The sequence below is a fragment of the Piliocolobus tephrosceles genome, chromosome 6 (genome assembly GCF_002776525.5).
Source record: "Piliocolobus tephrosceles isolate RC106 chromosome 6, ASM277652v3, whole genome shotgun sequence".
In the NCBI taxonomy this organism is placed as follows: Eukaryota; Metazoa; Chordata; class Mammalia; order Primates; family Cercopithecidae; genus Piliocolobus; species Piliocolobus tephrosceles.
The window spans coordinates 147,901,352-147,927,648 of NC_045439.1; the positions used below are offsets into that span (position 1 = coordinate 147,901,352).

Below are 26,297 nucleotides of genomic sequence, written 5' to 3' on the forward strand. Positions count from 1 at the left end.
TGGATTCATCAGCCACTGGGGCTGTTCTCTTGTTTCAGAGAAGCCAAAGCACCAGAGAGACTCCCAGTGAGGAGGAGCAAGCACAGAAGCAGAGCGGGATGGAGCAGGGCCGACTGGGGAGCGCCCCTGCAGCCAGCCCAGCCCTGGCATCCCCAGAGGGGCCAAAGCGGGAGTCAGTGGCTTCCACAGCCAGCTCAGTCCCCTGCTCTCCACAGGAGCCTGACTTGGCTCCTCTTGACCTCTCTCTAGGAGGGGCTGGCATCCCTGGGCCCAGGGAGAGCACGTGTGTGCTCAGTCTGAGGCCTGGGGCCCAGGAGAGCCCTGTGTCTTGGCCAGAGGGCTCTGAGCAGCAGCCCCTGGGGTGGAACGATCACCAGACTGAGCTGGAAGTTCAGACTTGCCCTGAGCCACAGAGAGGAGCAGGGCTCCCAGAGCCCAGAGAACACAGGTCTGGCAAGGCTGGGGCCCAGCAAGGCCTGGCCCTGAGAAGCCGGCCCCCCAGAGGAGGCAGCCAAGGGCCGAGAGGCACAGCAGGTATGAGGCGCAGGACAGGGCGCCCTGGCCCTGCAGGAAGATGCTGAACACAGCTCCTGGGAGCTGGGGCGCCCTGGGGGAGAGGAAGAGGGAAGCACTGCGTTAAGAGCCCTCTGCGTGACGGCCATGTGGTTGCTGGTGGCTTGCGCCATTGTCACTGAGCAGTGTGGCAAAGTCTCCAGCACGGCAACCATGTGAGGGCAAGGAGTGGCCTCCCTGCACCTCACATGCTCATCCCCATGCACATGTGGGTTTTCACACGTGGGCCCAGCCCCTGGTGTATTCCCCTGGCATCTGAGGCTGGTGCACCCTGACCTGGGCCTACCGCTGCCCAGGCCACAAGCCCTCTCCACTATGACAAGAGAACAAGGCTTGGTGGCACCCAGCACCTGGCTCCCCTGGCTCCCTGTCATCGCCCCAGGGCCTGGCCTCCCTCTCCAGCTGCAGGCCTTCACCTCTTGCCCGGGCTGGATTCCCCCAGTCCCAGATTCCCAGGATACCCAACCAGGGGAATCCCAGTAGCCACGTGCCAGTCTCCTGCCTCTCCTGAGTGGTGGCTGAGGCCTGGAGGAGGGGAGGCCACACAGCTGGCAGGGTCTGGCCTGGGCAAAGAAGAGTAGAGCTCACGTCTTCTCAGTGAAAAGGAGGATCTCTGGAAAGTCCTCCTCTCTGAAACGGGTGGGATGGGGAGGGCCAACCTCCTCTCCCACTGCAGGATGGGAGAAATTACTCCCAGGCCCCCACACCAGGTCAGACGTCACGTGCACCCTGAATGGAGGCAAGGGCCTGGCCCTGCAGCTCAGGGTCATTTCCTGCCCTTTCCACTTCCTCTTTCCCCACCGCCCTGCACTAGCACCAGGGCCAGGCCAAGGCAAGAATCAGACAGGGACTCCACAGACAGAGAAACAACTTCCAGCTAAGTATGACATCAGGACGTGTCTTTCCTACAAAGCCTCCATCCCCACCCCTCCCCTGAGGCCCACGTCTGCTGAATTATCCGGACTCCGCACAAGCTGTGGCTTCCTCTCAGTTCAACAAACATTTCCTGAGCACCCACTACCAGTAATCCAGCCGGTAGGCGACGGAGACTGCCAGCAGGAGGGAGGGAAGAGAGCCAGTCATCCGGCAGATCTGGGCTGTTCTGGGCGGGAGCTGTTCTGGGCCATAGGTGCCCTACAGGGCTGGGGGCAGGATGGCAGTAGGAGCTCCAGGGGACCCTCCCACCTCTGCTTGGCACAAGCAGGTGCCCTTCTTTCTTGTTATGTGTGCCTTCTGCTCCTGAGCCCTGGTGTGGACCTCACCGCATGGTCCCCTCTGCCCCTCCTCTCTGGTCCTGCCATGGCTGCTGTTCTCTGCTGAAGGCTGTGGGGCTCTAGGGAGAGTCTGGACCATGCTGGGATTTCTCCATTGCCCAATGTGAGGACTAAACTGTGGGGTCCCAGCTCAGCCTTCCTCACTAGCTCTCAACTCTACCTCACCCCTCTATTCAGGAAGGTGAGGGGTGTCTCTTTAGCAGACCAGACTGTTTTGAGAAGTGTCTCTCATATTTTAACTGAAGAGTCATGCAGATTCTGATGGTCTGGGGAGGGTCTGAGAGTTTGTCTTTTTTTTTTTTTTTTAAGTTAGGGTCTTGCTGCATCACCTAGGCCAGAGTGCAGTGGCGCAATCAGGGCTCACTGCAGCCTCGAACCCTGCAGGCTCAGGCGATCTTCTCACCTCAGCCTCCTGAGTAGCTGGGACTACGCCTGGCTAATTTTTGTATTTTTTGTAGAGGCAGGGTTTCACCATGTTGCCCAGGCTGGTCTCCAACTCCTCGGCTCAAGCGATCTGCTCGCCTTGGCCTCCTAAACCGCTGGGATTACAGGCGTGAGCCACCACCCCGGCCAAGAATTCATATTTCTAAGAGGCTTCAGGTGAAGCCCATGCTGGTTCCTGGACCATGCTTTTGAGTAGAATATATGTTTAGAATATATGCTTTTGACTAGAATATCTGAAGGGCTGGGAGTGCAGACAGACTCTAGACTCTAAAGGTTGGCGGCTGGCTATGTAGGGGATGGGAGCGTGCTACCCCTGTCAGGTGGTGGGGGCCTCCTGGCTTCAGAGTTGGGTGGGAGACTTGGGGAAGATGCTTTGGAAGGCAGTGAGTGGGTGGTGTCAACTTCTGGTCGTGCAGTGGGAGAGCTGGTCAGGGATGGGATGGGATGGAGTGAAGGGGGCAGAGGCATTTGGTATGGGGTTGCTCAGAGGAATTTTGGAAAGACTTGGAAACATTCCTATATACATGAGACACACCTATGCCAAGGCGAAGACTCCAAGCTCAAGTTTTTCTCTTGCCTTCTAGTCACAAGAACATGGCGTTGGAGTGTGACACTGGCCTAAGAATCCATGACTCCCAAAGGATGGGGCCGGGGTAGAGGAGGTTCAGGCAAAGACCTTGGATTTTGGAGACATCAGGCAGATGTCTCCAAAAACGATTGTGATCAAGAATCTGAATTATAAGATTCACAGTCTGCTCCCCAACCCAGTGCTGCCAAGTGTACAGCTGCACCTCCGTGAAGGGGCATACGCCAGGCTTGTCTGACCCTGGGATGAGGATGTAGGAAGCAGGCAGAGCTCCGGTTCAGCCCTCACAATGGGACTGAAGCAGGAGAGAAGGCTGGGCAGAAGGGCTGTGGGGAAGTAGGGCTTGTCTCCGTGGAGTGACATCCAGAAGGATGTCAGGAGGAGGGATGTCACAGGAGTTATAGGCATTGGAGGGAACAGAGGCTGGCACAGGACCTCTTCATTGCAGGAAGATGGTAGTGCAGGCAGGTAACATTGAGCTCTTCTCAAAAAAGGAGAGCTCTTCTTCAAGATAAGGGAAGTGGTAGTTATGGTGGTAACCCCCAGCTGTCTGTCCAGATGGTTGCCGCCCCTCCTGCTCTAGGATGGAAGCAGCCACGGAGTGGGAGGGAGGCGCAGTAAGACACCCCTCCACAGACCTTGTCATCATGGGAAGCTGGTTCTACCTCTTCCTGGCTCCTTTGTTTAAAGGTCTGGCTGGGAGCCTTCGTTTTGGGTGCCTTTCTCTTCTCCAACCAACAGACAAGACTACTCTTCAAAGGTGGAGGGTCTTCCTGAAACACAGTTGCCAGGAACCCAGGCATAGGGCTGGGGGCCCGGAAAAAGGAGGGCACACAGGAGGAGGGGAGGAGCCAGTAGGGAGATGCTGGCTTTACCTAAGGTCTCGAAACAAGCAGGGCAGAATAGGCAGAGGCCTCTCCATCCCAGGCCCATTCTTGACAGATGGCGGGAGGGAAATGCAATAGACCAGCCTGCAAGAAAGACATGTGTTTTGATGACAGGCAGCTGGCCTGGTGGAACAAGCACAGGCCTTGGAATCCGATGGACTGAATCAGAACCCTAGGTCTGCCATCTGTCAGCCGGGTGACCTGGGTCAATTTTAGCCTCTAAAAGCCTCAGTCTCCTTATCTGCAAAATGAGGCTTGTGATACCTACTTTGAAGGGTTGCTGAGAAAATTAAAGAGTATCCAAAATAGTCTACGGCCATACCACCCTGAATGCGCCCGATCTCGTAAGCTAAGCAGGGTCGGGCCTGGTTAGTACTTGGATGGGAAGAGTATGGAAAATACACCTGCCTGCGGTTGGAGTTGGATTCTCTCTTAACAGTAGCCTGGCACACAGAAGGCACTCAGTGAATATTTGCTGAATAAATGAAGTAGCGATTTGGTGTGATCTCTGTGTTCTTTGTTTTCTACCTTTTCTTTACGTTCTCTTCTAGCCTCATCTTTGCTGGGGGTGGGGGTGGGGGGCGGTCAATGCACTTTCAGGGAAACAAGGAATGGTCTGTAAAGTTTATCCGGCCCACCAGGCGAGCTTCCTTCAGTCCCATGGGGGGTCCAGGGGAGTCGCAGCCTCGAGCAGTGCCCCTGCTTTATCAGTGAGTGTTCTCTGACCTCCCTCACTGGCTCCATCACACTTACCCCCCTTCACCCTGCACGCTGTGCTGAGCTGGGGGCTCACAGGGGTTCCTCCTCTCTTCTGTCTACCTCAGTAGCAACCTCACGCACTCACACCACCGTTTCTTGCTTATTTTCCCCAGAAACAAACCCCCTTGAGGAGTTTGCTCTGTGTGTCCCAGAGTTGTTTTGTCACCAAAGGAGCAGCATGACTAGAGTTTGCTATGGTCAAGGGACAGGAACTGGGGATCCTTGGAAGCAGGAGAGCCTAGCTATCCAACAAGGCACAAGTTTGGAATGTGAGACCACCGGTCAACTCCAGCCCCAACCCTGTCAGGGACAAGAACAACAGGAAAAGATCGCACTAACCCCCTAAAAGAACAAGGAACTGTCAAAAATCCTAATACAGCCGTATTTTCTTATTTTAGGGACTAAATCAAGGGGAGGGGCCGAGGGAATAGGAGAACTAAAGACACCACGTCACTTCTGTTGCAAGTCACTTACCCATGTCCACATACCCCACACACATCTCTTTCTGAGCAAGGGTTATCAGGGCTCATGAGGAAGGGCTGACAGCGGTTGACCACAACCCCACCAAAGGGGGAGAACTCAAGGCTGAGAGAGGGAATGAGAGCAGCCAGCAGAAAGCATGGACTGCAGCTGCTTTCTCTCAAGTCTGCTGGGCCTTACGTCACAGCTGCTCATTAAGCACCCACTTGACGCCAGGGAAGTGAAATAGCACAGACCTGGCACCAGAGAGAACAAATGTGGCACCCAGTGCTCCTTTTAAGGACTGGCTCAAGAAGCAGCAGGCCTCAGGGCAGGAGGTGAGGCAAACACAGCAGTACCTTCGCTGGAGAGGGACGGGACTCGCTCAGGGCTGCCTTTTTAACAAGCTCTCCAGGGCAAGTTCTGCGGCAACTGTCAAAAATAATGGACAATGCAGCCTTTTTCCCTTTTCTTACAAGCACTAGGGACACTGTTTCCTCTTCCCCCAGCAGGGCAGCTGGCTTTAACCAAGAGAAAGGGTCAAAAGGCACCTTGATGACCATCTGTCAAAACAGAAATACCCTACCCCTAAGTTACAGCATCAGAGGAAAAGGCTGGGCCAGTGGTTCTGACTTCAGTGTGTATCAGCATCACCTGGAAGGCTGGTTAAAACAGAATGCTGGGCTTCGCTTTCTGAATTTCTTCTTCAGTTGGTCTGGGATGTGGCCTAAGCTGTCATTATTCTAACACATTCCTGGGTGACGCCGATGCTGCTAGTCTGGGCACACTGCTGTAATGTTTACCACCTACCCCCTTCACATTTCTTTCTGTGCAGCATCATATTGCCCAAGGGACAGACATTCCCTTGAAAATATATTACTTCATGTGTACACGTTGTACTTTTATTCCCAAGATCTCAAAGCCCTTTCAGATCTATAACCTCCATTTGCTCTCCGGAATTCCCATTTATTTAGCAGAAAAGAGAGAGGTCAAAGGCCTTAACTAACGCCATTGTTGAGTCCCCAGGCTTCCCATCTTCCAGTTCAGGGGTCCCTCCCAAGAACACACAGTCTCCCTGCCCAGGGCCTTGTGATGCTGTGAGCTGTCTACACCTCTAAGCCTGGCTGCTGTGACTCTACACCACCCAGGCTACCAGCAGGGAGCTGAGGGAGCAGGTGGGCCTCCAGGCCACAAGTGTGGGGAGACCTCAACTAACGACTCTGAACGCTGAGGTAGCAGAGAAAGGTATATGTATTTCAAAGGAAATCCTTGGTAATCAATGCAATTGCTTTTTTTTTTTTTTTTTTTGGACAAGTTGGTTTTCGGAGTTTTGAGGTTCACTTAGAACACTGTAGACACCAAATAAAGATCTAAACTAAACTAAAATTCTTGAACTAAAGGTAATGGTTCGTGGAAAACATCCCTGCGGATATTAGCTAAAATCTTACTGCCATTTAACTGATAAGCTATTGCAAAAACAGAATACTGAAGAAAACAGGGTCGTTTGACAAGGGGAGACTTGCGGGCATGACTGTAAATTCCTTGCAGATAATTTTCTGGTCCTTTAGTGGTCGCTTAACAAATGTTTATAGAATTGAATGGGGCACAGGATCCAGTGAGGAGCGCTGACCAGGTGGCTCCCATGCAGGGTGTTTCTGCACTTAGGGTGGAAAGCCTGGTAGAGTCTAGGTGAGTGGGAAAGAGAAGTTTGTTTGTTTGCTTTTTCAATTAGCTACTGGAGGGGACAAAAAGCATAACACAGGCTTTCTGGCAGCAGAAAACCACAGGCTATGTCAGCAAGTAAAACAGAGGTAACCAAAAAACTGTCGACAGAGCAGGCATGTTTATAGCTTAACATTAGGCTGCAGGGCTGGCACCTAGGAGACAACGAACAGGTCACATATCCTACGGCATGTCCATTAAGCACCATACGGAATACCACCGTGGACTGCCGGCACCCGGAAAGAACAGGAAGGCCAAGGCTGAGTCCTTCGACTTGGAAATAAAAAAAACTGAGGCCAGAGAGATCAGTGCAGCTATAATTTGCAGGGGTTTTCTTTAGCAACCTACCTCCTTGAACCAGATTACGGGCTGTGGATACGGGCATGCAAGTAGATTACAACAGGGACACCACAGTGATACTAAGGTTGATTCCATCAGCACCCAGCACCCACTGGGTGCTGATCAACCCAGAGATCAACAAATTCTGAGTACCCACTGCCAGGCACTGAGTGCTGGTCATGAGAAACAGGCAAAGCCACTGCACTTTCTCCTTCCACTGAGGGAGATGGAAAACAAAAAGTACAGCTGTGGCCCTTTTGTTACTGAATTGCAGTTCCAGAAATACCTCCATTCTCTGTAGACAGGAAAGACAGGACAATTATTACCCCTTTTAAATAGCTGTGGTAGCCCTAAAGCTTGTGACCTGACCTTTCAGCTCTCCTTACAGAAACATGTAGAAACAAGTAGATGCTATGCATTCAGCATTTCAAGACAGGATATAAATACTCCACGAAAGAACACGCTATCTCAGAATTCCCCAGTGAAAACTGAAAAACAAGGTAGACAGAAAAGCTTCCAAAACACGGTCTCATACCATGTGGAAATCTAGGGCTGTCAGGAACAGAAATATTTCTTATGTTTAAAACCTCAGAGAAACACTTCAGTGTACCTTAACATTAATGGGGAAAGTGAAGATACCCTCACAAACTCAGCCTAATGGGTTCCTTCCCTGATCTCCCACCCCTAAAACCTTCACTTTCAAAACAGGCTTATCTCTCTTCAAGTTCAGGCTGTCAGGGAATAAATGAATGCACACCGTAACTTCCAATATAAGCAAACACCTAGAAATGGTCCTGGTAGTCCCGGTGCAAAGCCATGGAAGGAAAGTAACCCCGTTTGCACAGATCTCTCCTTCCCGGCTTAAAACTTGATGGACAATTGTGCAGCCGATTTCTAACCCTTGGAAATAAAGCTATTCAGACCACTGCTCCTCGGCCAACCAGGCCCCGTCTCGTCCGCTAGCAGGCTCCCACTGTACATATTGCTGTATGTGCCCAACATGTGAAGCCACCGTGGGCAGCTGTGGAAGCCACATGTCACTGTCTGCAAAAAGGAGGGGCCGACCAAAAGAGCCTCGGAAACTCTTTCACTCCCCTTCTGCTCTGCCTTACCAAGCCCTCTCTCAGAAAGTCATTGTGTAGGCTCAAGAGGGAAATAAAAGAAGGGCAGACTTTTTCCATGCCTCCCCGCAGACTACAAGGTAATGTAAAAGAACAGTAGCTACCCCCCAACAGCTCTGCTGAAGTGCAGGCCTCAGGGGGCTCCACCGACACTGGCTTCTCACTCCGGATTTGTACCGGGCAGCATTGTCTAATAATGAGCTGAGCTCAATTGCTTACCATGTATTTTGCAGCATAACTAATCCCTTATATTTGTGCTTTTCACCCACATCTTTTTTGTTTGCTTGAAGGGAAGAAAAAAGCCTCACCTTTGAAGCAACCTACACCTCTCAGCCATTTGGCTCTCTTACCTCCTCCACGGTAGACAAAGCTCTGACCAAGCACCACAGATGCACACTTGCCTTTCAGGTGTTAGCACTTCTTGACTTATCTAGAGGCCAATGCTTGAAAGGTGAGGACAGTGATGCTATCAGGCAGCTTATCCTCACCTCGGTGCTTAGCCAGCTAAATGTTTGCAGTAAATCTTAATATTCATGCTTACTGGGCCCTTAGCTTTGTCAGCTAGGCATCTGCTCCTGTAAAGCGGAACTTTTTCTCAGCCTGTTTAAGGTTGGCAAAAGGTGGCTGAGCTAGAGATCACTGTTCTTCCCACCCCAGGATTGCTTCCCAACTAAGATGGATTCTGCCATCCTTCACTAATCAATGCATTCCAGCCATCAGGCACTGAGAATAGCAGGGCAATTGTTTTTTCCTCCTCAACCTGTTCATCACCATCCATCCATCACACCTCAGACCAGTTACTCTTCCACCTCTACTCCGTCCCCTTGAAGCACAGTAACAGAAATGATCAACTTACACAGGCTTAGGCAGAGTTCTTAGGATGTATTTTTGTTCACCTGAAAAATAAAACTTTTAAAAAATATACAGGACTTTTTGAGTACAGGTATATCTTAAATGGCTGAATTATAAATAATGTCTCTGGTCATGTTCACAGCTAGGGCTGGAGCAAATGTCCCAATTCCAGTGAAGGCTTTGGAGAGTCAGGAGGCCAGCAGCTGGAACTACGAGTGGCCTCTCTAGACTCTCTGATCCATCCCAAAGAGGATTTAAACAGTCCAGAAAGCAGGGATCAGGAAGAGGACAGGGAAGTGGACTCCCAGATGTTCTACAAGTTCAAAGGATTCTTGGAATAAAGATCAATTTACAAATTATTAAAATATAGGACTAAAAATTCACACAGTAAATATAAATTACAGGCTAGTATTGAAGTTATAAAGTGGCATTTTATGTTTCTTCCCCGTCTCACACCAAAAATGTAAAGGCCTCACAGGCTTCCCAATGACTGAAGTCCTAGTCAGCTGCTAAGAAATCTGCTATAGCCAAGAGACCCTGGAGGTGTTACCAGCCTGCTGGTAGGCTGTGACAGCTCAGTTGCTATTATCGTGCCCACAACAGGACATGGCTTAAAGAAGGCTGTTGTCCTGTAAACTTGGATCAGAGCTAACCAGAGTATAGGCCAGAAAACTGGAGAGACAAACTGTTTCAGGACTCAGGTGGGTAAGTTGTTTTTTTTTTTTTTTAAAAAATAGTGCCTCATTTCCCAAAAAGGAAACACTAAGGGGTTTGATATCTCATCACTACCCACACTCAATTGCCTAAAAGCAAGTGGCAGAAGGAAATGGAATCCAAATTGACGAAGTCTAGTTCTTGCTACCCCAGAGCTACACACATGTCCACATATTTCTCTTGATGTTTCTCATCTCCTTTATACAATTACAGGCTGCATTTAAGTAGGGCTTATCAGGAAAGGTAAAGACAGCCAATTCAACCTTCCCTTGGCTAGTCTATTAGCTGGCTCTCAAAGCACAATCCTGAATGTGAAGCCCACCTTCCAGCCTTTCTGATTCTGTAGCATTACTCAAAACCAGAGGATGTGTGTGTGATCAAAGCTCTGGGGTCACAACAGATTTCATCCCAAATCGCGGGGCTTTGTCACTACAGGCTCAGGAAAGAAGGGGGGCAAAAGTGATTGCCGGAACAAGACAACATTTTGAGGAGCAGGAAAAAAAAAAAAGATAAAAACACTCGTCAGTCAGTCACTCTACTTACAAAAGCTTGCTCTTCCTAAAAGAATTCTGTGAGGGGAAGGCCAGGATTGAAGCACAGCAGCATTGCTCTTTCCCCTCCTTCCTCCCTGGCCCATATCCAGATACTGAGGGCTGCAACAAGCCTCTTTGGTGGGGGCCCTAGGATGGAAAGAGGGGATGAGTACATTCCCCACCCTCCCTAAATTGCTCCTACTTCTCCTAAGGCTTTCCACAGCCATGTCAACAGTCTAAGAATGATTATACTCTTTTGTGAAAGAACGTCATAAACTTATATTTCAGAAATAGGAGGGGAACAGGAGAAAGTGAGTGATTTAAGAAGCCGTGTTTGTGCCCTTCTGGCCAGGTGTACTTTGGGGGCCAGCAAATAGCCCTTGCTTGACCCCTTCAGTCAGTAGCTACCCAGGGTGTGGGAGGATATACATAGAATTCTATGTGATTATAGCTTCTAGTGCATATGTCAACAACTATATACAGGGATCTAGAAATTTAATGCATCTCTGGCCACTGCAACTAGGTTGACGTACCTGAGCTCCACTACTTTTGGTGCCCTCCTCCTTTCGAGAGCTTCAGCTTACTTAAAAAGAGCCCCTACAGCTCCATCCTTCCCCTGAGTCTTGGGGGAAAGCCCCAGTCATCCCTGCATGTAGGATACACCAGAGCGAGCAGCGCAGAAGGGTTTGGTGCCGGGATCTCTCCACCCCTCCCCCCATCCCCCTACGGCTCAGGGCCCTGGTGCAGCACGGTCCTGGGCAGCAAACCCCCAGCCCCCCGGCGAATCGTGGTCCCTTGGCTGAAGATCTGGCTGCGGGCCTCCCGCTCCGGGGCCAGCCGGCGATGGTGGGAGTGTGGGGGGGTGCTCACTCCCGTGGGGTCATTCCCGCGGGCTCCCCACCCCATCCTGCTGCGAAGTCCTGCCTCTGGGCTTGGGGAGGATGGTTCCCGGCTGCCCCCTGCGCGGAGGGCTTCAACGACTCCCGGGCGCCGCCACCGCTTCCTCCTCGTCCTCGTCCGGCCCCCGAGGCCGCTCGAGCGGCCCGGCCAGGGAGCTGTCCGCAGGGGGCTCCGGAGGCGCCGGCCGCGCTGCCTGCAGTGGGGGAGCGTCGCGCGGCGCCTCGCGGCGGGACGACCCAGTGGTGTTGGGCCCCGCCGCCGCCGCCCCCGCCCCCGAAGTCCCAGACGGGCCGGTGGCGTTGGAGCCGCCGGGGGGCGGGCCAGCGGCTCCCCCCGAGGTCCCGGCGCCCACCGGCTGCCAGATGAGGCTGTAGTAGACGGCGAGCACGATGGCGGCCAGCGACACGGAGAGCACGTAGGCGAACACGGTGGCGAGCCGGACCCACTTCTTGTTGGTCTTGGCCGCCATCTTCGCCTTCTTGTCCCCGGTGTAGGTGGCCGGCTTGCCCCGCTCGGCCGGGGCCGCGTCGCGCTCCTTCATGGGGGGGCCCCGGCCTTTGCCCCGGTGCTCCACGGCCCCGGCTGGAGGGGGCCTGGCGGCCTGCAAGGACTGGGCAGGGGGCGGCCCGGCGCCCTCGGTTCCCGGCGGCCCCGCGTTCCGCCGCCGCTCCTCACGCTGCCCGCCCGCAGCCCGCCACCGCGTCGCTGCAGCAGCCGCCGCCGGGGCCTGGACCAGTCACCGCCGCCAGCGCCGCCGCCGCCGCCGGCCCGTCAGCTGCTTCCCCGCCGCCGCCACAGCCACAGCCGCCACAGCCGCCCGGCTCCGCGTCCCCATCCGCCGCCACGCCGCCGCGCGCTCCGCCGCCGCCTGCCCGGCCGCCGGCCGCCTGGTCTCCAGTGGCCGCGCGGACCGCGCGCTCGGCTCCAGCCCGGCTCCCCCGCCTCGCGCGCCGGCAACAGGGGGCGGGGAGAGCGCTGCTGGGGGCTGCCTCTTAAAAGGGCGACGCCGGGGTCCGGAAGTGCCGCGAGGGGAGGTGGCTGCTGCCGGGAGCCAAGAGCCCCCGCCGGGAAGCCCCGTTAAGAGAGAGTTAAGGGAGGCTGGCTCTTAAACGGGCGACGTCGCCGCGGCCCCTTGCGGGCTGGCGCGGCGTAGACTGGAGCTCCGAGCACTTCTTTAAAAGGGGGAACGGCGTTGTGTTAGGCGGAGTGCGGAGCTAGAAGGGGCGGTCAGAGCGCGAGCTGTCAACTCTGGCGCCTCCCGGCTCCGCCCCGAGGCTCCGAAGTGACAGGTGGAATAGCAGCCCGGGCTTCGGACCCCCGGCCTCAGTTTATCCTCTGGGAGGGGACCGTAAGAGGGAGAGGGAGGATACCACGCTCCAGCTTCCAGCTCGCGCCCTGCTCCACGTACCTCCTGGGCGGGTCCCCCAGGCCCATTCACAGCTAAAGAACCTGGTTGACGCCAGGGTAGGCAGGCGGTCCTGGCACCTGGAGCGCCCACTGGGGCCGCAGCTGGTTGTGTTCCTTCTACCTGGTCCATGCTGGGCTTCGGAACTCTACTGAAGTCTTCCCAATTTCGTACCCCAGCCCGCCTCACCCCCCAACCCTGAGCCTCCGGGACAGAGCCACGGGACTGAGTTGTTCTCCAGACTTGCCTAACACCTTAGTCCCGAAGTTCGCAGCAGGTCGCAGGTCCCGCTTTTTGGGTCTTCCAATTCCTGGATTTGGACCCAAGGGGCTGCACTGAACCTTGAGGAGTTTAACTCTCAGGGATTCTACAGCGTTTTCACTCTCAGATCCCCTCCAGACCGCAAGGCTTGGGTGGTTGTCCCATCCCCACTTTCCCATGTGAGGTTTGTCTTCTTTGGCTCCAGGCCAGGGGCCAGGCAATGGGCTCTGTGCCTGGTCTTGGGACCCCCTAGGTGCTAACAACCCTTCATGCTCAGACTCTCCCTTGCGGCTTTACTTGTGCTGTCCCCCTCCTACCGCTCTCCTGCTCTCCCTGCCTTCTTTCCTCCCCGTTCCCTCTCTATAAGCCTTTCCAGAATTCTGGTTCTCTCCTCCTTGGATGCTACTTCCTGTGTTCCCAGAACTGGGCATGTGGACTGCCTGGGTGTCTGAATGAGTGAGGGAGACTTGCCTAGGCGTGTGTTGGGGAAGAGGACTGTGGTTCTGATGGGGTTCTGTGGGTGAACCCTCTGCAAATGTGAGCCTGACCTGGCTTCTACCTTGTAGGGCAGGATCCCCTCTACCCTTCTCACTTCCCCCCCTCCTCCAGGAATCTTTGGCTTCCCGAGGACCCCCCTACACACACACACACACACACACACACACACACACACACACACACGAGGAAGCCCTCCCAACACTGTGCTTTGCCACCTCAGTAGCACGGAAGTGGCTACCAGAACTGAGTGTGCTAGTGGACTGTTGGAATCACAGGCCTCTAACCCAGTCTCAGTGTCATTCCTGATCCAGGCCCAGGTGGGGGGCTGCCACTACTAATGGCTAGTCAGATGCTATTTAAAGGAAAAAGCTGCTTTTTTACTTTTCTGAGAAATTTCAAGGATATTGGAAGTGTGGAGTGTTTATGGCCTTTTGTGGGCTGATGGGGAAGAAACAGCTCACTGCTCCACCCTGCTGTTAGGTCAGCCAGGGCAGCCTGTTGACTTAAAATTCTTGAATTGTCTCTGGAAGTTCTCTCTTCTCTCCCCTGCTCTAGGGCTTTCCTGGCAGGACACATCATACAACGATTCCATGGTGAATTCTTCTTAACTATTCCAGGTGAGGCCATTGCAAAGCTTCCTTCACTCCCCTTTCCTGAATGCACGCCATATTGCTTCGCCATATTTCTGTTGCAAATTAAATGCCTTTCTTCTTGCTTGGTTCCCAGTGGAGTGGGAAAACAGCATGTCACTCTTCTGTACCAAAGAATAATATACTTGAAGCCTTTATTCAATTCCTCTCACTCTATCTTCTCTAAACGAAACAGTGCCAGATTCTTTAACCTGTCATCAATAATGTCTATTTATTATCTGGATTTACATAGTGTCTTTTACCCCAGGAACTAAGAATGCTTTCAGATATAATTGAGCCTGATCTCCCTGGTGCCTGAGCCATTAAGAAACCATTAGTGTTCTCCTGTTGCAGAAAACGAAATGGCCCCCTAGTGGCCTGAAAGTGAATATGCCTCCCCCCACTAAGAACAGGCAGGGATCAGAGAAATCAGAGAATCCAGGCAGCTTGGGGACAGAATGGGCCCAGAAGGTCATCTTTTGTGAATACCCCTGGGGACCCTAGAGCCTCCTCCACAAAATCCCTGGGGAGCACTCAGCAGCGTCAGTCCAAAGACCATCTGGGATTGTGGCATACTTACTGTTTGCTCCCTGAGGCAGCCCTTTTTGGCTTTGCAAAGTTCTGACCAATTATGACAATAACAGTGTCCTTAGAATGTGCTATAGGCATTAGACCAAGCCCTTACATTCCTTGTCTTATCTGTCTCCCAATGACCTATCAGGTAGTACTGTTTATCTTCATTTCATAGCTGAAGTCCCTGCCTCAGAAAGGGCCAAGAACCTGCTCAAGGTCACATAGCCCTAATGCCTTGGAATTCAAAAGCCCTAATGGAATTCAGACCCCTGACTCCAGGGCATTAGGCTCTTGATCCCGGCTCTGCTCTGCCTCATAGGCAAAGCTAGACTTTGTCTCTTCTCTGTAGTGGATATTGGGGGTTACTACCCAGGTCACCCTCAGGAGGGAGGTGCTCATTCTTCCAATTGTCAGGAGTGTTGGCTATGATGGCTCAGCTGCAACTGTCCCTGGGACTTGCCTTCTGACACCAAAGGAAGCTGCCTTTCTCTCCTGGCCTACAAGCGCAATACATAGAGCCAGATCACAATAAAGCCCAGTCAGAGATGTGCAGGGGCCCACTAGGGAAGAAGGCTAGACCATGAAGTCATGGTGGAAGTAGCCAATATATACTGGCAGGATCCAGGAGCAAATGTATAGGCTAGATCAAGGTGGGGTGTGGTGCCAAACATTAAGTTGAACAAGGGAGACGTTGTTGTTATAGGAGTATTCTCCTGTGAATCAGGATGTGAATCAGGATGTGATATCCCAATAAGGATCCTGGGAGACAGGAGAAAGGCAATGGCTACCAGAGTGTAATGAAAATGCCAGAACTACCACAGCAGAATGTGGAAGAAGGGTTCAAAAGCTCAGAGAAGTGGGTATATTCTGTGTAAGGCCAGAAACCACTTAAGTTCTGCAGGAAGGCCCAGAGGATGCTCTGGTCATCAAAGCAACAAGGAACGCACTGTTGAGAGGGGTACCAGTATCCCTGAGAAGGTGAGTTTGGACTGCCCTCTGTAAGCCATGCCTGACAGCAAGAGGCCATTCTGGAACTGGCTCCAGATAGCAGTGGGGATGATAGGATGGTGAAATCATAGAAGCTAGACAGCACAACGGTTGTAATAAGCAGCAAGTTGGAGTGGCAGTGGGGGCAGTCCTGGCCAGTAGAGGACCGTGGTTGAAGGTGGTTGATAGCATAGCATCCCTGGAGCAAGCTAGCTAGGCAGCCAGTAACAGTACTGCTCAATCTATACTAGTGATTCTCAAATGTTTTAGTTTCAGGATCCCTTTACACTCTTAAATATTGAGGTCTCTAAGCCTGATGTGGTGGCTCACACCTGTAATCCTAGCTACTTGGAAGGCTGAGGCAGAAGGATCACTTGACCCCAAGAGTTCAAGATCAGCCTGGGCAAAATAGTGAGACCTCATCTCTACAAAAAAAAAAAAAAGTTGAAAATTAGCTAGGCAGGTTGGCATATACCTGTAGTCCCAAATACTCGAGAGGCTGAGGCAGGAGGCTCGCTTGACCTCAGGAGTTTGAGACTGCACTAAGCCATGATCATGCTACTGCACTCCAGTCTGGGTGACAGAGTGAAACCTAGTCTCTAAATATATATATATATATATATATATATATATATATGTATGTATGAGAGAGAGAAGTATCTAAAGGGATTTTATTTATGTGGGTTTTAGCTATTTTAATTTGACATATTAGAAATAAGACCAAGGGTTTTGCAAAATATTTATTAATTTATCTAGAGAATAATAAGCCCCACTACATGTTAACATAGATAATATATATATTATTTATTTATTTATTTATTTATTTATTTATTTATTTATTTATTTATTTATTTTCCAAGACGGAGTCTCACTCTGTTGCACAGTCTGGAGTGTAGTGGCATGATTTTGGCTCAGTGCAACCTCCGCCTCCCAGGTTCAAGCAGTTCTCCTGCCTCAGCCTCCTGAGTAGCTGGGATTACAGGCGCCCACCACACCCGGTTAATTTTTGTATTTTTAGTAGAGACAGGGTTTCACCATGTTGGGCAGGCTGGTCTGGAACTCCTGGCCTTGTGATCCACCCGCCTCGGCCTCCCAAAATGCTGACATTACAGGCGTGAGCCACTGCACCTGGCCAGATAATATATTTTTATGACAAAAAATAGTGAAAAGAGTGGCTTTGCTTTGTAAATTTGCAGATCTCTGGAATGTGGCTTTATACTGTAGAAGACAACTGGATCCTCATATCCTTTTTTTTTTTTTTTTTATTTTGAGACAGACTCTCACTTTGTCACCAGGCTGGAGTATAAGTGGCATGATCTCAGTTCACTGCAACCTCCACTTCCCAGGTTCAAGCAGTTCTCCCACCTCTGCCTCCCAAGTAGCTTGGGACTTAAGGTGCGCACCACCATGCCTGGCTAATTTTTGTGTTTTTTTGTAAAGACAGGGTTTTGCCATTTTGCCCAGACTGGTCTCAAACTCCTGAGCTCAAGTGATCCACCTGCCTTGGCCTCCCAAAATGCTGGGATTACAGGCATGAGCCAACATGCCTGGCATCTCATACCTGCATCTACATTTAATCTGCTGGCAATTTGTTGTTATGGTTAAAATATATGAAGAAAATCCAGCCTCATGTAGACGTGTAGTTGGAAAAGAGAGGAGCATTTTAACAGCCTTTTCAGATAATTGTGGCTGTTTTTCTTTCATACTACACCAAAACCCAACAAGCAGTATTTTCTTAAATGGTAGTTGAAATGTAGACTATAAAACTATATCAGTGAACTTTTTTTGTATCCAATTACCTTAAAGTCCATTGATCTAACTTGCCCTTTGAATGGCACTTTTACCCATGCATGATTTTATAATATCCCGCTTTGGTCATTTGGAAAATATTGGTTCACTGAATTAAACATATCTTTGCAATATTGATACATTTCATTATATAATAGAAAAAATCACATTTGATAATATTACAAAAAGTTTAAGTATTAGGAATCTAGGAAGCTCATGATAGTACATACATGCTTTCTAAAATTCTAGTTTTTACTTGAAAACTCAAATTTTATAATTGGTAACAAACACTATCAGTTATTTTTTCTCAAAGTGACAGGCTCACTTGGTTCAAATGTGAGAAAACATCTGCCAAATAGCCAAGTCTGCATAGCCATGGTTTTTCAGTTCTTCTTTCAAGTAAAACTGGTGTTCCATGAAAAAAGTGGCTAGTTGAGCTCACAACTCAATCGCAAAAGTGCTTTTCCCCAAGAAAACCATTATACTTCCATATGCAGTAGAGTACTTTTCATTTAATCACATGGAATATTAAAAAGACATCTATTTAAGGGTCATAACTTCATACAATTTAACAATTGTTATTGTTTTGTTAAAGATATTCTAAAGTAAAATGATTTTCTCTCTTCCTTTTTTTTTCCTTTTCTTTCCTCTTTCTTTCTGCAATGAACTACTAGTTCAGTTTGGTGTCACTGCTTTGGTTGTTTAAGATGCCAAAGGTAGGCCAGGCGCGGTGGCTCAAGCCTGTAATCCCAGCACTTTGGGAGGCCGAGACGGGCAGATCGCGAGGTCAGGAGATTGAGACCATCCTGGCTAACACGGTGAAACCCCTTCTCTACTAAAAAATACAAAAAACTAGCTGGGCGAGGTGGCGGGCGCCTGTAGTCCCAGCTACTCGGGAGGCTGAGGCAGGAGAATGGCATGAACATGGGAGGCGGAGCTTGCAGTGAGCTAAGATCCGGCCACTGCACCCCGGCCTGGGCGACAGAGTGAGACTCCATCTCAAAAAAAAAAAAGATGCCAGAGGTTCTACCCACCATTGCTTTAGCACCTTCAGTGCAAATGTCAACACAGTTAAAAAGGTAAATAACATGTTAGTATTATTATGAAAGGAATTTTGACCTTGTGAAACTCCCGAAGTGATCTCAGGGACCCCAAGGGGTCTGGAGAGCACACACTGAGAATCGCTGAGCTATACAATTAAAATAAATCAAGGATGAAAGACCAGGAGGTTGATGGCAGCTGCGCCAATAAAAAGTCACAATATCTTGTTTGGTTTCCAGTCCTGATTCACTTTTCAGTTCAGGTTCCCAGGAGAAAGGTTTCTGCAATACTATAGCAATACAGTAATGATTTCCCCACTACTTCCCCAAAGGGAACTATGCTGTTTACCTGGGTAACTGTACACCGGGGAGAGTAGAATAGTCAAACACTTTAAGGTCTGCTGGATGCAGTGTCTGCATTGACATTGATACCTGACTGGGAACTGAATCATCAGCATGGCCCCTGGTAGAGAAGCCTGAGGTGAAAATGTCTATAGGCTCATGAGCTGTAGGCAAATGGCTTGACTAGTTGGTTAGAGGGCTAGAAAGAGAAATACTGGAAGATTGGGAAGAAGAAGGTCTTGGGAAGAGACGTGGCTATATCTATTTGAGGGAGCACCAAGTGTGAATATCTTTATTTTTTCATTTTTTGACACAGGGTCTTGCTCTGTTGCCCAGGCTGGAGTGCAGTGGTGCGATCATGGCTCACTGCAGCCTCGACCTCTGGGGCTCAAGCGATCTCCTACCTCAGCCCCTGGAGTAGCTGGGACCACAGGCACACACCACCACATCAGGCTAATTTGTGTGTGTGTGTAGAGATAGGTCTTACTATTGAAGATCTTTATATTGCATGTTAATACTCATCAGAGACCACCTGCCACAGGGGAGACTGCATAACCAAGTAGATAGAATGATGTGGAATTAATGTTAGCTTGCCTCTGTCATTGACCACCCCATGCTGGCACAATGGGCACATGAATAAAGTGGCCATGGTGGCATAGATGGAGGTGACACATGTGTCACCTGTGTATGGTGGCAGGGGTGGCTCAACAGAATGGGCTCCCACTCACTAAGGCCAATCTAGCTATTGTCACTGCTAAAAGTCCAACCTGCCAGCAACTGATACCAGCCACGCAGTACCAAGCTGGCTACCTTGGACCTGTTCTACTCCAGAAGGGTGAGGGACTGATCTTGACCTGAATTGCCATATATTCTGGATATAGATTTGTCTTTTCTGCTCAAAGGCTACTCTCTGGGGGCTAAAAGAGTGTTTGATTCACTGACATGGGATCTCATATATCATTGCAGAAGACCAAGAGTCCTACTTTAAGGACAGAATGGGCACATCATCATGGGATGTTTTAGGCCTATTACATACTTCACCACCCAGAAGCTGAATAGAGCTGATAGAGTGATAGAACAGCCTTTACAAGCGCAGCTGAACAGCCTTTACAAGCGCAGCTGAAATACCATGTTAGAGATGATGGGACACCGTGCTCCAGGATGAGGTATGCATCCTAATCAATAACTATCATATATGGTGCTATGTCTGAACGTGTAGAATAGAGGTTTAGGAAACTAGGGGTAGAAGTAGGAATGACTCCACTTACCATCACTCCCAGTGACCTTTCTGGAGGAATTTGTGGTTCCCGTTCCTGCAGTTCCAAGCTCTCTGGGTTCAGAGAATCTGGTTCCCAGAATGGGAACACTTCCACCAGGGACAGAACAAGAACCCCATAAACTTAAGTATGGCTGCTTTCTGTTCGTCAGGCTCTTTGTGCCAAGAAACCAGCAGGAAAGAAGAGGAGTCACTTCCTGGAAGGGGCAATTGACCCCGATCCTTTGGAAGAGATAGGGCTGCTATTACATAAGGGGGTCGGGAAAGAATATGTTTGGTGCCCATGATCCACTGGGGTGTCTGTTGGTATGCCCAATTTTGGTGGAAGGTGGGCACATCAGCAGCATGGTCTGAAGGCCATGGTGATTGGTTATTGGTTACCCCAACAGGCAAGCCACCTAGACCAGCAGAGGTGCAAGTTGAAGGTAAAAAGAATCTAGAATGAGTGACAGAGGAGGGGAATGATGAATATCAGTTGTGTCACCAAGACTAGTTGCAGTAGTGGGGGCTATACTTTCTCCATTTAATTCTTGTAAGTTTCCCAGAATCCTGGAGGAGCTATTCCCAGGTAGAGTGAACTTACCACATAAATCAGTTAGGTCTGGGCTATGCATGGGGGTACTGTCTAGGTTGCTGTGGTGCACCTCCCAGATACTGCCTTTAGGACCAAGGAGCTTATCCCCGAAGTTGCCAGAAGTGTTGGCTGCCAATGGCTCACACATGAGTCTCTCCCTTGGCCTTTCCTTCAGCTGCCAAAGGGAGCTGTCTGCTGGACTTCACAACCCTTCCCTAGGGGTCGTCTGCCAAGTCAATGTGGAATTCAAAGGTACAGCCCTCTTATCCGAGTTGGGGCTAACTCTAAAGGGCCAGCTCAACCCCAGGGCTTCCTGTGGAAGCATTCTGTGTTGTGACTGCATTGTTCACCAATTTCTTCCTCTGGCTTGATTCTGATTCTTTCACTACTCCAGAGATGTTATCTCTGCAAGCACCCCCAATAAACTTCCTACAAGCAAATCTCTATCTCGGCATGTTTCCTGAGAAACCTGACCTAAGATAGTCTTCTAAGGTTCTAACTTTAAAATATATATATATATACTTAACAAAATTTTTTTTCAGACAGAGTCTCACTTTGTCACTCAGGCTGGAGTGCAGTGGCATGATCTCGGCTCAGTGCAACCTCCGCCTCCCGGGTTCAAGCAATTCTTCTGCCTCAGCCTCCTGAGTAGCTGGGATTACAGGCATGTGCCACTGTGCCTGGCTAATTTTTGTATTTTTAGTAGAGATGGGGTTCGCCATGTTGGCCAGGTGAGTCTTGAGCTCCTGGCAAATGATCTGCCCACCTCAGCCTCCCAAAGTGCTGAGATTACAAGCGTGAGCTACCGCACCTGACCTAGATTCTAACTTTTGGGACCCCAGAGGACAAGTCTCATCCATGTGAAGTTGGGCCTCCTGGCCACCTGTGTCTTCTATAAAGTGGTTCCCTTCAGAGTGTTGCCTGCATCCTGCAGCCTGGCTGCTTTCCACCAAATATCCTTCAACTTATGACCTTCCCTGCAATAAAGCAACCTAAACTGAATTCCTCAAGTATTTTGGGTGTGGTCTGTTGTGCTGAGAATGAGAATGGGCCTGAGTGTTCCTTGGTTCAAAAGCCCTGGGTGCATCTTGGAACGAGGGGGGATACTTTCTAGAGACAAACAGCAGTGACTCATGCCTATAATCCCAACACTTTGGGAGGCCAAGGCATGAGGATTGCTTCAGCCCATGGGCTTGAGACCAGCCTGGGCAACAGAGTGAAACCCATCTCTAAAAAAAAAAAAAAAAAAATGCAAACTCCTCACCTTCCTTTCCCTCTCTCAACTCATCCCAGATCATGATTCAGAGGGTCTTGGTACAGCGAGGAATACGCAGTGTTACCAGAGCTTTGCAGGTGGTTCTGGTGTGATATCAAGATGGAGAACCACAGGGCTCAGTACCCGACTTCAGTTCAGCAGCCTGAGTCTGTCCGTTTTTATTGGCAGCTCTGTCATTTGACTGAGATGGAGCTGGCTGTCAGCGAAAACCCTCAGTTTTATTCACACATGCTTCTGCTAAGCGGCCACTTCCCCACCCTGTCCTTGTACAGTCGGTGTCTTGGCACCAAGCCCAGATCTCTCAGTTAAGCCCTGTTCATTTCACCTTGTGAGGGTTAGGCCATCGCTCCAGAAGGTTAGGATGTTTTTGGATCCTGAGTCTGTCTCCCAACATATTCCTGTCCTCACTGACTCCTTGCTATTCACAAAGTTGAGGCGCTTGTTCTCTGTGGCTTTGCCCAGGTCTTGATAAAAAGGTGGATCAGATGCCAAGTTTAGTGGTACATGCCCGTAATCCCAGTTACTGGAGAGGGTGAGGTGGGAGGATTGCTTGAGCCCAGGAGTTCAAGATGAGCCTGGGGGCCAGGGTGAGATCCTATCTTATTTTATTTTTTTTTTTTTTAAAGCTCTCTCTTTGCGGCCTTGTGAAAATGATCTTGTCTTTAAACCCTGCGTGGCAATCCTTGATGCACCGCCGTGATGCCCAGGGAAGACAGGGCAACCTGGAAGTCCAACTACTTCTTTAAGATCATCCAGCTTTTGGATGATTATCCGAAATGTTTCATCGTGGGAACAGCAATGTGGGCTCCAAGCAGATGCAGCAGATCCGCATGTCCCTCCGAGAGAAGGCCGTGGTGCTGATGGACAAGAACACCCTGATGCGCACGGCCATCTGAGGGCACCTGGAAAACAACCCAGCTCTGGAAAAACTGTTGCCTCATATCTGGGGGAATGTGGGCTTTGCGTTTACCAAGGAGGACCTCACTGAAATCAGGGATATGTTGCTGGCTAGTAAGGTGCCAGCTGCCACCTGTGCTTGTTCCATTGCCCCATGTGAAGTCACTGTGCCAGCCCAGACCACTGGTCTGGGGCCCGAAAAGACCTCCTTTTTCCAGGCTTTAGGAATCACCACTAAAATCTCCAAGGGGCACCATTGAAATCCTGAATGATGTGCAGCTGATCAAGACTGGAGACAAAGTGGGAACCACGCTGCTGAACACGCCGAACATCTCTCCCTTCTCCTTTGGGCTGGTCAAGCAGCAGGTGTCTGACAATGGCAGCATCTACAACCCTGAAGTGCTTGACATCACTGAGGAAGCTGCATTCTTGCTTCCTGGAGGGTGTCCGTGGTGATGTTGCCAGTGTCTGTCTGCAGATTGGCTACCCACCTGTTGCATCAGTGCCCCATTCTATCATCAGTGGGTACAAACGAGTCCTGGCTCTGTCTGTGGAGACTGATTACACCTTCCTACTTGCTGGAAAGGTCAAGGCCTTCTTGGCTGATCCATCTGCTTTTGTGGCTATTGCCTCCGTGGCTGCCGCCACCACAGCTGCTCCTGCTGCTGTGCCCCACTGAGGTTGAAGCCAAGGCAGAGTTGGAGGAGCTGGATGAGGATGTGGGATTTGGTCTCTTTGACTAATCATCAAAAAGCAACCAACTCAGCCAGCTTTATTTGCAAAACAAGGAAATAAAGACTTAACTTCTTAAAAAAAAAAAAAAAAAAAAAAAAAAGAAAGAAAGGTTGGACCAGGACAGGAGTAAGAACAGAGGCAATTGGTCAATACTGATGACATTCCCTATATGCAATGCACCGTGCCCACCCAGAGAAGGATCTCACACTTATTAAAACTGGCCCATTTCACAGACGGATTCACAGAGGCAGAGGAGTGATTGTGCCCAAGAATCTTACACTGGGGTGAGAGCTAAGCCTCTCCTGCCACCTACAGCTCTCAGCTCTAGGTTTGTCATCTCTCAGAGGAAAGGCAGGAGAGAAAACTGACAAGATTGGACCTTCTGAGTGGAAAGAGATTTTTAGAGCTGGAAGGAATCTTAGAAATGATCAAAAGTTTGACAGATTCAAGAGCTCAGGTAACTTGCTAAGATCACAGAACAAATCTTTGCTCCAGTGGGGACTAAGCTTTGGGTTTCTTGAAGATGGACACAGGTAAATTTGATCCAAAATGCCACTTCAAAGAGAAACATACATGGACTGATGGTTTTCCACCTTTATTTATTTATTTTTTTGAGATGGAGTCTCGTTCTGTTTCCCAAGCTGGAGGCAATAGCATGAACTCGGCTTACTGCAACCTCCACCTCCCGGTTCAAGCAATTCTCATGCCTTAGCCACCTGAGTAGTTGGGATTACAGACATGTGCCGCCGTGCCTGGCTAATATTTGTGTTTTTAGTAGAGACGGGGTTTCACCATGATGGTCAGGCTGATCTCAAACTCCTGACCTCGTGATCTGCCCTTCTCGGCCTCCCAAAGTGCTGGGTTTACAGGCGTGAGCCACCACGCCCAGTTTGTTTTCCACTTCTAAGTCCCAGATGGTTCCTCCTGGGGTTCTAGAGGGGCTTGAAGTGGGAGGACAAGCAACATCTTCCTCCCAAGCATCTACAGGAGCCTTGATTGCCTCTCTCCTCCCTGAGGGATCAGTGTTGGCCACACAACCTTGCCCATGCCTCCACTTCTGCTTAGCTCTCAGTATGCAGAGGGTGGCTGGAGCTGGGGCCACAGATGGACATACAGCTGGGCAGCTCAGCACTCTCACCTGTGCCTCATCAGCTGGGGGGCTGTGGTGGCATGAAGCTGGTGGGAGGCTGGCACTTGCTCAGGATTCTCAGAGCCCTTGTGCTCCTCACTTCATGAGTTCAGGCTGTGTGGGGACAGCTTGCTTCGAGTCCACAGTCAGGCACAACCCTAACTCAGTCTGCCCTGCAAAGGCGGGCCCAGCCCCTGATCCACATGAACTGCCGGAAGAAAAATCCAAAGGGAAAGTCAGTGAAGACACTTGTGGAAAGAACTGCGGAAGAAGGAATAAGAACCTACCATTTTTCCTGCCAGTGTCTGCTAATAAGTAATAATAAAATAACAATGATAACTCATAATGATAATGATAGTATTATTGAGCTCTTGCATAGGCACTGTATTAAGTACCATTCATTATATTATTTAATCCTTGCAACATCCCCATGAGCCATTATTATCCCCATTTTACAGGTGAGAAGGTTGAGGCCCAGGAAAGTTAAGTATCACAAGATAAACCAGCTAGTAAGTGGCTGGGTTCCTAGAGTGGTGAGCGTGGCTCTCTTTGCCAGACTGGGAAACAGATACCAGAAGAGCCATCTTCCCTCCAAAAGACAGCCAGCCCTTGGCCAAGATGGACAACAGGGTTCCATGCTCCTGAAACCCCTGCACACATCCTGACCTCCTGCAAAGCTAGCTCCAAAAATGCAGAAAATCCAGGCGGTCAGGAGAGCTGCTAGCTTTGCAGGACTGCTTCAACAGCCATGGCATCAGATAAGAAACCGACCTAGTCTGATTCTCTCATTTGGCTGGTAGCTGTGGTACCTGAAGGTCTGAGTTCAACTTCTGCCACTAAACTCCTCTGATGAGCAAACTGGGAAACCAATGCATGGAGTTCCCACATAGCACTGGCAAGTGAACAAATGAACTTGGGACATATGTGCTGGGGTCCAGGTCACAAGCATGCCCCTTGTGGGAGGGAGCACTTGATTGAATATAAGTTCTTACCATGTTCTATGGCCCAAGGCTCCCACCTGCCAATCTCTCCGGCATAGGTGTTCCCGTGGGTCACAAATGACAGACCCACCAGCAACTTCCAGGACATGCATACTTTGAGTGCACCCAGCAGGGGGCATCCTTGCCCTTCCACTGCCCGCCCTGGGGGTAAGACTGGCCCACTGCAGGGGGTGCCCTCTACCCAGCTCAGCCCAGGAGCCCAAGGCCACGTTTCCCAAGTGGGGCATTCATGTAACTTCCCTGATTTTCTCTACTAATATTTACATAACATTTTCTTTGTCAACACGCATTTTACAACCTAAATGTATTTTTAAAAGAAAAAAGCCCTCTTTGATGAAGATTTTCGGCTCTCCTGACTGCCTGGGTTTTCTGCATTTTTGGAGCTAGCTTTGCAGGAGGTCAGAATGTGTGTGGGAGAGTACAGGCCCCCACTGAAGCTACAACTGGGGTCCCAAGAACAGTGAAGGCAGTGTCATCACTGAGTAAAGATGGTCAAGGCTTTTTGTTCTGTGGATTTGGAGCTGGAGATGGAAAGGAAAAGAGTGAGGAGCCCTGAAATCCTGCAATGAGGAGAGAAGCCTGTCCCTTTCCTCCTCAGGCTGAGGGGGAGGAACGGATGGGTCTCTCCAGGCCCAAAGTGGAGAGGGGGCTGATGGCTACAGGACAGATGAAAGGGAGGGACTTCGGTGCCGGGACCAGGGTAGCGGCAGGTGACAGGTGCAG

General features: G+C 50.3%; 2 protein-coding genes and 1 pseudogene across 3 annotated transcripts in view; 2 read left to right on the forward strand and 1 right to left on the reverse strand.

Moving 5' to 3' along the window:
* The window catches only part of CCDC9B (coiled-coil domain containing 9B), a 36,066-nt gene extending 31,797 nt beyond the window's left edge, over positions 1-4,269 (forward strand). For both annotated transcript variants that reach the window (XM_023189379.3, XM_023189380.1), the window contains one exon: positions 39-4,269. In XM_023189379.3, coding sequence (XP_023045147.1) covers positions 39-581 — 543 coding nt within the window. In that variant the 3' untranslated portion in view covers positions 582-4,269. The remainder of the gene's footprint in view (positions 1-38) is intronic.
* A 4,757-nt stretch (positions 4,270-9,026) lies between these two features.
* On the reverse strand, positions 9,027-12,337 carry INAFM2 (InaF motif containing 2). The gene has a single exon (XM_023189381.3). It carries the CDS (start codon positions 11,702-11,704, stop codon positions 11,237-11,239), a length of 468 nt encoding a protein of 155 aa, XP_023045149.1. The 5' UTR covers positions 11,705-12,337; the 3' UTR covers positions 9,027-11,236.
* A 1,257-nt stretch (positions 12,338-13,594) lies between these two features.
* On the forward strand, positions 13,595-23,452 carry LOC111524268 (annotated as a pseudogene).
* The last annotated feature ends 2,845 nt before the right edge of the window (positions 23,453-26,297 follow it).